General features: G+C 38.7%; 4 protein-coding genes and 2 pseudogenes across 5 annotated transcripts in view; 2 read left to right on the forward strand and 4 right to left on the reverse strand.

The window, feature by feature from the left end:
* Positions 1-433, reverse strand: part of LOC149044153 (uncharacterized) — a 1198-nt gene extending 765 nt beyond the window's left edge. The window contains exon 1 of the mRNA XM_089208609.1: positions 258-433. Within this exon, the coding sequence (XP_089064735.1) occupies positions 258-361 (104 nt within the window). The 5' untranslated portion in view covers positions 362-433. The remainder of the gene's footprint in view (positions 1-257) is intronic.
* Positions 1-12500, reverse strand: part of LOC149044143 (uncharacterized) — a 280943-nt pseudogene that overhangs the window by 63729 nt on the left and 204714 nt on the right.
* Positions 1-12500, reverse strand: part of LOC149044152 (uncharacterized) — a 16267-nt gene that overhangs the window by 1819 nt on the left and 1948 nt on the right. The window lies entirely within an intron of this gene.
* On the reverse strand, positions 520-3819 carry LOC149044154 (uncharacterized; annotated as a pseudogene). The gene is made up of 4 exons (XR_016187839.1): positions 3424-3819; positions 2871-2932; positions 771-868; positions 520-644 (listed from the first exon to the last, which is right to left on the reverse strand). The product of XR_016187839.1 is annotated as an uncharacterized LOC149044154 (transcript).
* LOC149044155 (uncharacterized) lies at positions 3857-5805 on the forward strand. The gene is made up of 3 exons (XM_089208607.1): positions 3857-4171; positions 4313-4447; positions 5063-5805. The coding sequence occupies exons 1-3, from the start codon at positions 4024-4026 to the stop codon at positions 5146-5148; spliced, it is 369 nt and encodes a 122-aa protein (XP_089064733.1). The 5' UTR covers positions 3857-4023; the 3' UTR covers positions 5149-5805.
* On the forward strand, positions 6509-9989 carry LOC113664842 (uncharacterized). Its single transcript, XM_089208604.1, has 2 exons — positions 6509-8179; positions 9040-9989. Exons 1-2 carry the CDS (start codon positions 6595-6597, stop codon positions 9345-9347), a joined length of 1893 nt encoding a protein of 630 aa, XP_089064730.1. The 5' UTR covers positions 6509-6594; the 3' UTR covers positions 9348-9989.

Raw genomic sequence — 12500 nt, forward strand, 5'->3', positions numbered from 1 at the left:
TTATAATTAGAAGATGCCGTTGACTTGACTGAAACCGTGAAGTAAATCCAACCCTTAAAAAAAACCGGGCAAAAAAGCGCTAATAGGTGACTAACAAATAAACTGACTTTAAAGCCTACCTGACATTTACAGTCCATCATTGTCAATAACAAGGAACAGTCTGGCAATACTGGACAATTTTTAAGGATAGAAACATTTCCATCTTTCTTGCTATTAGAAATATCAGTAAAGGACTAAACCTTTAGCATGCTTCTTACTTGTTTAGGAAAGCTTCAAGAGTTTTGCTCCTGTATTTTGGGGGCCTAGACACCCATCCTCCTTCGCCTTCATCAGTATCTGTGTCATCATCGTCACTAGACATGTGCTCTTTACTTAACTTTGCGAGGGCACGGGACTCAGTCTCATCCTTGACATGAGCTTTTCTTCTCTCATATTTCTATGAGATAAAGAAAAATTTGCTTTTTAGTACTTTTCAACTAACTTTCATTGCATCATTCAAAATGTATCATTTAAGTTATTTTAATGCATATTAACTGTATACTTAATCTCTTTTCGAAGATTTTTCTTATTTTTCAATTTTATTTCATCCGTTATTTTTCCAAGGGCAGTCCTCCGTAAGTGCTCATGATACTTTTTGGCAGTTCCTGAACAAAACAAAAAAGGCTTTAATTTCAAAATTGCGTGATTGGGGCCTGATTATCTGTCATGGACAGTAAATCTTGGTTGCAGTGGTGTCCTCTAGTTTTAAATTGCTTGTATAGTAAACTTACGTTGTACAGCAGCTTTACCAAATCCACCTCGGTGGCCTTAGCGGCAAAGTTCATCAACAATCAGCTGAGTTACCTTTGTGTTGTGAGGGCTGGTGACCCTGACAGGGAGAAAATATACAAAATATTTAGGCCTCTGTATCTCGGTGAAAAAATTTCTTAGTGCCTTTACTTATTCACTCTTAAACTTGGGTTAAATGTATGGGTCCAAGTCTACATATGAGAAAAAGTGCTCATGGGTCTTCAAGCCTGCCTTAGGCCCCGTCCACACTGCGTCGGAGAAATTTGAAAACGCAGCTTCATTCCACGGTTAAGCCTACCGTCCACACTAATCCGGAGACGAAGACGGAGCTTTCCGAAAACGCTCTTCAAACTGAAGGAATTTGGCCTTGCGTTTTAGTGTGGACAGAGAACATTTTAAAAGCGGAGCTTTTCGAAAACAATGACTTCACGATAATCTTGTGATTAATCCTAACCCTCAAGGATGCACTCAAGCGTTTTTGTCGCCGTTGATTGTTGCGTTTTCAAATTTCTCCGGCGGAATGTGAACGGTGAACATTTGATGCGCTTTCAGAGTAAAAGTCCGTTTTCAAATTTCTCCGGTGTAGTGTGGACGGGGTCTTAATTAGATTATATCAGTCCCACAAAAAATAATTACCCTGAAACCTGCATGATAAATTTTAATTACCAGTTGATTTCCGTTGCACAATTTTGATTTGACTTCTTTCCTTATTTCGGGTTTTCTAGCCCTTAAATTTCTTTCGAACATTGCCGATCGACTTGGAATACTTTCAAAATCCCCAAAAATCTGATGTTAAATTTGTAAAATCCCCGCCAGTTGTAGCAAAGTTGGCAGCGCGCGAAAACCAGGAAAATTGGTGAACATGGCCTTTGGTCAACAGCTTCCTTCCTATGAACGCGCGGGGAAATGGCGCAGAGGTACAGCAGTTACAGTGTTCGTCTTAGTATTATACGATCTGAACGCTAGGCAAATAACAGGAACCTACATGTATGGTACTTTTGAGCTTTCCGTCAACTACATGCTGAAAGTGTCTCGAACTAGTTCAGCTTGCCAGATCTAATTGCACGTCATGAGAACGCGACCTAGTTTTAATTGTTTAGAGTCGTTTCTCCCTACCATTAACCTAAAACTCTCTTCATAATTCGTCTTCAGTGATAAGAGAGAAATCAGATGTCTCGATGCGCAAATGATTATTTAGCGGGAATAACTCTCACCCAAGAAAGCTTGCCATGAGTGATTCTTCTGCCGGGACCTAGAAAAGTCCCGAGAACTCACCGGGTCCAAATATTTTCGCGCGCACAAGTTAATTGAAACTTGAATGAAAGTGATCCTCGCAGTAATATGCACTACTTGGGCAGTAGTGAAAATAAGGCCTGAAAAAAATTCAGGCCTGTACGGGATTTGAACCCATGACCTCTGCGATACCGGTGCAGCGCTCTACCAACTGAGCTAACAAGCCAACTGGGAGCTGGTCATGAAGTTGGTTCTAAATAAACCCGTGAAGTGATGAATAAATGGTTAAGAATATATGAAAGTCATATATTTGAACTGCGGATAAAGACGTGAATGAAAGTGATCCTCGCAGTAATATGCACTACTTGGGCAGTAGTGAAAATAAGGCCTGAAAAAAATTCAGGCCTGTACGGGATTTGAACCCATGACCTCTGCGTATCGCAGAGGTCATGGGTTCAAATCCCGTACAGGCCTGAATTTTTTTCAGGCCTTATTTTCACTACTGCCCAAGTAGTGCATATTACTGCGAGGATCACTTTCATTCACGTCTTTATCCGCAGTTCAAATATATGACTTTCATATATTCTTAACCATTTAATTGAAACTTTCGGAAACAGGCCCCTATTGTTATACAAAATACTTAGGCGGCAAGCTCAAAGTCCTTCCTCAAATAGGAAAGATGGCGGCAAAACGTTGCCAACAAAATCACAGAGTTCCGCGTGTAGCTTCGTCTTCGCGCTGACATTACGTGAATCATATACAATTTCATGCGAGTTGGAAATAGATATACATGCACTAGGTCGTTGAATTTAAATTCTAAACAAGTGCACAGTTTAATTTTTACTTACGATTCCCTTCCTCTGTATTACCTTGCGGGGTCTCTACTATTGTGGAGCTTGTGAACCTCTTCCTATTACACAAATTTGAATACTGCCGCAATCAGTGCAACATTATAAACTTCCATTTTCACGGTAAAGCAAGTAACTCACGTCACAAACAGGTTGTGTTCAGCCTCTCATGAAAACTCCAAAAACTAAATGAAATCTAAGTGACCTAAATTGAGCGGTACCAAGACAAAAGCTTGTAAGCTTTAATCACACTTACATGAAAATTTCTCACCTCGATCAACAGAACGACTGAAAAGCCAGAGCAAGCAGCTTCCCTTAAGCTTTTAAAATTAAAAAGTTAACCAGCGACTGACATGTATTCATTTAGCTTAACTGAGATTTTGAACGATATCATGTAACTGATGTAAATGAGAAAATTACCATCAGGGTGTAGTCTTCAATGAGAGAAATATACATCGTTGTTCGATCGTTTCAAAATGACGCCAACTTAGCAGAGGGAATCAGGTACCACAACAGCAATCCAAGGTTTTTCAGTCAAAATTTTCAAACTCACCTGAACAAGAAGAGACGATTTTGTTCTCTTTCTCTTTTTCCCTCGTCCATCAGAATCACTCTCGGTTCCATCTACGGGCTGGGAAGAAAGCTTTTCTACCTTGCCGTCTAGGATTTTTACTTTTTCGGCCAGTTCTTCAACACGCTCGTTTGAGCTTCGCACGGTCTGAAGTAGTTCTTCAATCGAACTCTGGCAGGCAGCAAGGCCAGTGATTAACTGCTGCGCTGTTTCTCGTGAGGATAGGGGCGTAGATCCGCTGGATCGGACAGAAGATGACGACCGACCAACTGAACTTACTCGCGAACTCGAACCGCTAGAAGGGGATGGAGTCCGTGATATTGAATAAAAATTGCTTGGTGCACTACCGCGACTTTGTGCGCTGGAATTCCGATCCATGTTTTTGAAATCAGATGAATAACACTATTTGAACCGCGGAAGAATTTGCATAAGTCGAGAAACAGTCTGAATCAGCGAACCTCGTGAACTGAAAATTCCCGCCACAAAGAACCAACAAATAACCACGAAGCGGCTGCGTGAGCTTCGCAACCAAGCCTTTTTTCAACGAGTTAGCATAGTTTTCCAGTCACGTTGGTGGAGGAAATGAATTCTGTTTTACCTGCAAATGAGAAAATTGTGTATTGTTCGAAGAGGACGAAGAAAAGATTTTGTGATCACTGCGATCGTCTGGTCTCGATCAGGACGTTTAATGCCCACAAGCGAAGGAAGACCGTCGATAATGCAAAAATTGGTAAGTCAGTGTGATTTTGAATGGTTGTTGTTTGCTTTTGTTTGGTCGGCTTTTCAAACTGCCTGTCGATGTTTTATTACTTTCATATTGAGGAACAACATCTTAATCTGTAACTGTGTCTAATTTTATTTTTGATCTTAGATTACACAGATGAATTGCTTAGCCAAGATCTTCGAATTCACTCAGATTCAAGCGACCTGGATCTTGACTTTGATTTATCAAGCGATGAATGTTCTGAAGTTGCAAAATTTACCGCTGAAAGTCCGGAACTTCAAGGTATATATTCATATATCTATTTACACCAAACTTTAATGTTATTCACCTTCAGAATAAACCTTCTTTGAAAGCAAAGTTTGGGTGAGATTGAAGTTTTGAGGGCTTGAAGTTAATTGGCTTATAAAGTACAGTTTTGTATTGCTGATGTTAGCCCGCTCCAGGATGGGGCTAAATTTAATTGCAAAATACCACTTTTTACATATCACAATTCAGCTATGCAGCTAGACCTAGGGGACACAAAAATGCAGTTGGTTGTGCATGTTTATTCATTGTTTGTGACCTATAGGCCTCACTTTTAAGCTGAAATATAAGATGCTGTTTTACAAATCATTGTAATTCCTCCAAGACAAAATTTTCCTTGGACTTGTTACGATTTTGTGTTCACGAGTTAACTTTTTGGCATTGACATGTAAGGTAACAGATATATGAATAGTTGGGATTGTAATGCATATGGTGTTGCAAGTGTCACAATAGAGAATCATGCAACTTCTTTTTTGAGTGAAAAAGAAGTTAGTTATTTTTATGAGCAAAAACGCACTTTTTTTTTTTTGCTAGTGACTAAACCTGTGCTCTCACTCTCTTTTGAAGTGACCTATATTTCTCTTTAACCAACAGATACACATGTTTCTGGAAGTGACGACAGTAATGGGTTGTCAAGTGCTGAGTCATCTGACAGTTTACATGTAAGCCAGATGTTTTAATTGTCTGACTAATACATCAGTAAATATCATCTAGCCTGTTATAAGCCTTTGCTGCTCAGTGGGTGGAGCATGTACAAAATAAAGAGCTGCACTGAAATTAATTTTCAGCTTAATTCTATTTTAAAGGAATTTGAACTGTATTTGTAATTAAATATTTGTATTGTATTTGTATTTGTAATTTTTTTTTCTCCACTTGACAACATGAAGACAATATTTTTAACAAATTGGTATTGTCTTTGAAAAGCCTCTTTGGGGAAAGTCAATAATGGATGTATGTATGTATTTTCCCTCATTCCATGTTTATTACTATAATCCTTAAATGAAGGAAAATGCAAATCATACTACATGTAGTGAAAATCAGTTTGACCTGAAATTCATTGCAATACTCAACCTTCCCATTATGCATAGGTCACATTGATAGTGTTGGCCACTGTACATGTATTTTCAATGGCATAGTATAAAATAGTTATGCAATGCTTTCTTGAAGTAATATTACCATGGAATATTCCACTTGTAACTTGTATACTTCTCTAAAGCATTGCATGACTAGAATGTATTTTGAGCTTTTCCTCTGATGAAGAAGGGGTATTTAATGGCATTATGTTAATTTCACGGTAAAAGAAACAGAATGCTGTTGAGTGGGTATTTTTTCTTTTAATATTGGTTGAAAGTTACACATTTACCCTTTTTTCTTTTTAGGGAGAGACTGATGATGAGGCTGAATTGCAGTTTAAAAACCTACTGTCATCATCCGAGGATGATGATATTACCACTGATAAGAGCAACACTACGCAGAGTAATAATTTATCAGTATTGAGCAACACATCTATCAGTCTTATAATTATTTTTGTCATGACGTGGAAAGTAATGCACAACTTGTCAGATGCTGCAGTGAATGTTCTGTTCTGTTTTCTGAAAAGACTGCTGGATCTAATGGCTAGAATAATTCATTGCAAGGCTCTAAAACAAATGTCAAACCTACTTCCCCAATCCCTCTATATGATTAGGAAGCATTTGGGAATCAATCAAGATGATATTGAGAAATTCATTGTTTGTCCAAAATGTTCTTCATGTTACAAACCTGAGGACTGTGTACGAACTCTGTCAAATGGACGGAAGAAGGGTGAACGTTGCAGCTTTGTGGAATTTCCCCATCATCCACATAGAAGCCAAAGAAGGTCATGTGGAGCAGCACTTTTCCAAGCTGTACACTCCAAACATGGAGAACTGATTTTAAAAGCAAAAAGAGTGTTTTGCTACCGTTCTGTCAAGAAAACCCTGCAAGAATTCCTAAAGCGTCCTGGATTTTCTGAGAAATGAGAGCAATACAAAAAGTGTCCTCGAGATCCTGACTTCCTAGGAGACATTTATGATGGAAGAGTCTGGAAGAATTTCAAGAGTGCAGAAGGAAAGCCCTTCTTTGATGCCCCCAATACATTTGGATGCATGTTGAATCTTGATTGGTTTCAACCATACAAGGATTCTGTTTATAGTGTTGGGGTGATCTATTTAAGTTTCCTGAACTTGCCACCACAGGAAAGAAATAAAGAGGAAAATGTAGCAGTGGTGGGAATCATTCCAGGTCCTCAGGAACCAAGTCGAAATGTAAATTCATTCCTGGACCCTTTGGTGGAAGAATTGGTAGACTTTTGGGATGGTGTTTGGTTGGACTGCCCCTTAACAGGACCCAGATTTTGTCGGCTTGCTGTTCTTTGTGTTACCTGTGACATTCCAGCATCTTGCAAACTTTGTGGTTTTCTGGGCTTTTCAGCAAGAAAAGGCTGTAACAAGTGCAAGAAAGAGTTTCCAAGGTCATCATTTGGGGAGAAACAAGATTTCTCTGGGTTTGATCGAGACAGTTGGGATTTACGCACCAACATTGATCATAGAGAGCAGGTCTGGAGAGTTCACAACTCAGTAACCTCAAAGAAAGGCCGTGAAAAGAAGGAAAGTGTGAATGGAGTGCGATTTTCATCTTTGATTCACCTTCCATATTTTGACTTCATTGCATGTGTCGTCATTGATCCCATGCATAACTTGATGCTGGGTACTACAAAGAAAATGCTTAAGATTTGGAAAGAATTGAACTTGCTGGATGAACAGGACTTCAAAGTGCTTCAAAAAAGGATTAACAAATTGAAAGTGCCTTCCAGTATCGGGCGAATTCCATCGAAGATTGCGTCAGGCTTTAAAGGTTTTACTGCTGATCAATTTAAGAACTGGGCAGTGGTTTTTTCATCCTTTGCTTTAAAGGACATACTACCAGACAGACATTTACAATGCTGGAAATTATTTGTGAAAGCATGCTGTATACTGTGTTCAACAGTTATATCCACTTCGCAAGTGAAAATTGCTGATGACCTTCTTCTCAAGTTTTGCAGAAGTGTTGAAGATTTGTATGGTTCTTCTAAAGTCACACCCAACATGCATCTTCATTGCCATTTATCTGAATGTATCCTTGATTTTGGTCCTGTTTATGGATTCTGGTGCTTCTCATTTGAGCGCTTCAATGGTATTTTGGGTGCTTTACATGTAAACAACCATCAGATTGAGGTACAATTGATGAGGAAATTTATTGAGCGGCAACAAGTGAGGGGCATGTCATGGCCAAGAGAATTTGATGGATTTAAAGACATGTTAGCATCTGCAGATAAAGGCTCATTGGCACAGACAAAGAAGAATCCTTTGACTCCAACTGAATATAGAGAAAGTATGAAACTCAAAGCTGACACTGGAACTGACCTGTTCCATTTGTCATTTGTTGACAAATGCTCCATTCAAGTGTTATCTCCTATCAAGGAAGTTTACATGAGTGATGACGAAGTTGAAGCCTTGACAACAATGTACACTTTCCTACACAAGGAAGACACTATTGTTTATGTTCCCAAATTGTCACGTCAATTTTCACAGTTACTACTTTATGACCAGAAACTTGACTCCTGGTATTCAAGAAGTGAACGGTCAGCCTGTATACTTGCACGATGGTATGGTGCAAATGGTTTGGACACAGCTTCAGTGGATCTGCGGCCAGGTGAGTTTGTACATGTGGTTCAAATGTAGTTATGATTTTAAATTTTTCAAACTAGTTTGATTTGTTTATTCTTTTGTTCCAAATTTTTTGCCATGACTTAAAGACCTGTAGAAAAATACTGCCAAACCAGTTTGAAATCATTTTGGCCTGAACTTGATTTGTGAGAACAGTGAGGTGCGATAAGGGGTCATACTTTACCCTATTTTCTAAATTAAATGCTAGGCTCCAGATAAATGCTGGTTTTAGTTGAGAAAATACAGTGTATTTATTCCTGTGGACTTAAAAAAATGCAGAATGTACATGTCCTTGTCAGAAATATTTTGGCTCTCCAAAGAATTATTAATGGAGACAACAGTGATATAATGTAGAGGAATACTTTTTCTTTTCCCCTTGAATCTGTCTTGTGGCAATTTTTTTACTTCCCTTTTATAGTTGCTGCAATAAATATTAAGTTTGCCCTTCAGTGTCGTAAGATTTTCAATCAAAGTAGACTTGTTTATCTCCTTTTATGGGCTTCTGTGTTTGAATCTGTATAGTAAATACTTTATTGACAAACAAGCTAAAGGAGAACCAAACCCAACAAACATCTGCTTAAAAAATGATTGAGCATACCCTTTGCTGTTATTATCTTGGTATATTTAGATGCAGAGGACAATAATAGTAAATACTTTCAGTGTTTGCAACTTAACAGTCTTGCTATTTATCACATTACAAAGCAATACTCTACGTGTATATAAGAAGTAAGATTCACTAGATCTTAGTGAATCTAAGTTCTTAAGCTTTTTGTACAGAACATAGAAGATTACTACATGTATGTTTATAGCACTCATCCTCTCTACTATTTTCTCTTTCTCTTACAGGGATTGTCCAATACTTCTTCAAGCACTCTATAACTATCCGCTCCCCAACTGGTGAAAATGTGAACCTACCTTACACACTGGCTTGTGTTCATTGGTACAAAGTTCACCCTCATGTAAGGTTTTACTTTGGTTTACCAATTCAAGCATGCCTGCCATCATTTGAAGTTGAGTCAGTGGCAGCTTTTATTCCAGTAATGAGGATTGATAGTATATGTGGTGTAGCTGAGTTGAGCTACAACTTAGGCACTGCTAATGGTAAAGAGAAAATTGTTGTGGCTGTCCCTCTTGACCTTAAGTTACATGTATGAATATTAAAGGCAATTAGAACTTTTAAAACTAATTTAAAGCAATTAGAACAATTGAAACTGAACTTATATTGTTTGGGCAGTGTAATGCTCTGCAAAGGGTGATCAGAAATATGTAAGATGCTCTGAAAGACTTGTGAGGTTAAGTAATGTTACTTAACCAGACAGTAAACAAGACTGTTTTGTCTCTAACCTTAGTATCCAAATATGCTTATTTTCTGAAAGCTGATGATGTTGCCATTTGGCTTTGGCATTCTCTTTTGTCTGGCTATAATTGAAGAAACCATGCTTTCATTTGTAAATATATAGTTTTTTTCCCTACACATACATGGTCAGTGAAAATTGGTTTTCAGTCAGTAGAAATTCTTGGATTTTTTTTTTTATTCCAGTGGGTGGCAGCAGGTGTCTGCTTTAGATATTGTAAAAAGAAGTTTGAAACACCCGGTTTTCACCCAACTAGGAGTCTACTGTAATTGTTGGAGTCATTGTTTTTTTCTGTTAGTTAAACTGTTCAACACAAGTGTATATAAGTTAGCTTACCCCCTGAGGTCAAGTGAGTGGCCCTATATATTTTCATCAGTGGTGGTTTGCACTGTAATTCTTAGCAATACAGTTAGCAAATAAATGAAATTTTACTTAAGTAAACAACTGTATGGTGATGGTAGTGACCTCTAGCGGGATAGTGCAACTTTTTGCCTTTATTCTTGTGTGGGTTTTTTTGGCAAGATTCTTAGCTTTGGACTATAGATTATTTTCACCAAACTTAAATCATAGATTGTATCAACTGATTGGACTGTGTCAAATGACCAGACTGACTACAGTCATTACTCAACTTCCTCAAACAATCACAATGTCTCAAATGATCAAAGAGGTTCACTGATACTGACTCTCTAAAATGACCAAAGTGCTTCCAATGATCCAAATGGGTAAGATGAGCTTACTGGCTAAAATTACTAAAATGACCAAACTGGTTAAAATTCCCCAACTGCCTCAATTGTCCAAACCTGTTCAATTGACCCAATTGCCTCAAATGACCAAACTGGTTCAAATAACACAACTACTGCAAATGACCAAACCAGCTCTGTTGACCCAATTGCCTAAAATTCCCAAACCAGTTGAAATGACCCAAAAAACCTCAAATGACCAACCATTTCAATTGGTCAACCCAGTTGCCTCAAATGACCAATCCAGTTCAATTGGTCAACCAAATTTCTTTGAATGACCAGGCCAGTTCAAATGACTCAACTGGCTGAATGACCAAACCAGTTCAAATGATGCAACTGTCTCAATTGGCCAAACCGGCTCAAATGACCCAACTTGCTGAAATGACCCAACTGGCTGAAAAGACCAACAGCCTCAAATGGCACAGCTGCCTCAAATGACACAGCTGCCTCAAATGGCACAGCTACCTTAAATGGCACAGCTGCCTCAAATGGCATAGCTGCCTCAAATGACCCAACTCACTGAAATGACCAAGCTCATTTAGATGACAAAATTGGTTCAAATGACCCAACTGCCTCAAATGGCCCAATTCTATAAATGACTAAACCAGTTCAAATGATGCAATTTTCTCCGATAACCAGTCAGGCCCAAATGAGTAAACTGGTTACAATGATCCAATTGTTTCAAATGAACCAACTTGCTGAAATGGCACAGCTGCCTCAAATGACCCAACTGGCTGAAATGACCAAACTCACTTAAATGCAAAAATTGGTTCAAATGACCAAACTGCCTTAAATGACCCAATTGGATCAAATGACCAAACCCTAAAATGATGCAACTGTCTCAAATGGTCAAACATGCTCAAATGACTCAACTGGCTGAAATGACAAAATTGGTTCAAATGACCCAACTGCCTCAAATGGCCCAATTGGATGAAATGACTAAACCGGTTCAAATGATGCAACTGTCTCAAATGGCCCAACTGGCTTAAATGAGTAAACCGGTTCAAATGATGCAATTGTTTGAAATTACCCAACTACCTCAAATGACACCAACTGGCTGAAATGACCAACTGCCTCAAGAGGCACAGCTGCCTCAAATGGCTCAGCTGCCTCAAATATAATGAACCAACAGGCTCAAATGAGTAACCAGTTTAAATGATCCAATTGTTTCAAATGACTCGACCACCTAAAATGACCCAACTTGCTAAAATGGCACAAGTGGTCGAAATGACTAGCTGCCTTAAATGGCACAGCTGCCTCAAATGACCCAACTGGCTGAAATAATCAAACTCACTCAAATGACAAAATTGGTTCAAATGACCCAACTGCCTCAAATGACCCAATTGGATCAAATAACTCAATCAGTTCAAATGATGCAACTCTCTAATATTGCCAACCAGCTCAAGTGAGTAAATCAGTTCAAATGATCCAATTGTTTCAACTAACTAGCAACTAGCTGAAATGACCCAACTGGCTGAAATTACCAACTGCTTCAAATGGCACAGCTACCTCAAATGACCCAACTGACTGAAATGACAAAACTCACTCAAATAACAAAAATTGTTTCAAATGACCCAACTACCTCAAATGGCCAAACAGGCTGAAATGACCCAACTGGTGAAAACGGCACAGTGTTGTCTAAAACTGCCAAACTAGCCCAACCGACCAAACCCATTCAAATTAAATGATGCAACTTCGTCGAATGATGCAACTAAGTCAAATGGCCCAACTGCTTCAAATGACCCAGCTGCCTCAAATGGCCAAACTACCACAGGTGACTAAACCGGTTTGTCTGGCTCAAATCACGCAACTGCCTCAAATGACCCAACCGGCTGAAATGATCAAACGGACTCAGGTGACCCAGCTGCCCTTAAAGGCCCAAGTGCCTCAAATGAACAAACTGGATTAAGTGATCGGACTGGTTCAAATGATCAAACTGGCTTAGGTGACCAGCTGATACAAATAACCTAACTATCTCAGATGGCAAAACTGGCTGAAACGACCCAACTGAAATGCTCAGCAAGATACTCAGATTGCACTACCAGCTCAAATGACACAAGTCCTTCACATCACTTTCTCAAAAGTGCTCAACTCGGTAAATAATGAATGTACAATAACATGCCCTAACACTTAGTATTAAGTCAGAAGTATATTTAACAGTATACAAAACAGTGAACACTTGCATCCTGAAAAAATATTTTTGAAAAGTGGA

The sequence above is a fragment of the Pocillopora damicornis genome, chromosome 6 (assembly GCF_964200805.1).
Source record: "Pocillopora damicornis chromosome 6, jaPocDami1.2, whole genome shotgun sequence".
NCBI lineage: Eukaryota > Metazoa > Cnidaria > Anthozoa > Scleractinia > Pocilloporidae > Pocillopora > Pocillopora damicornis.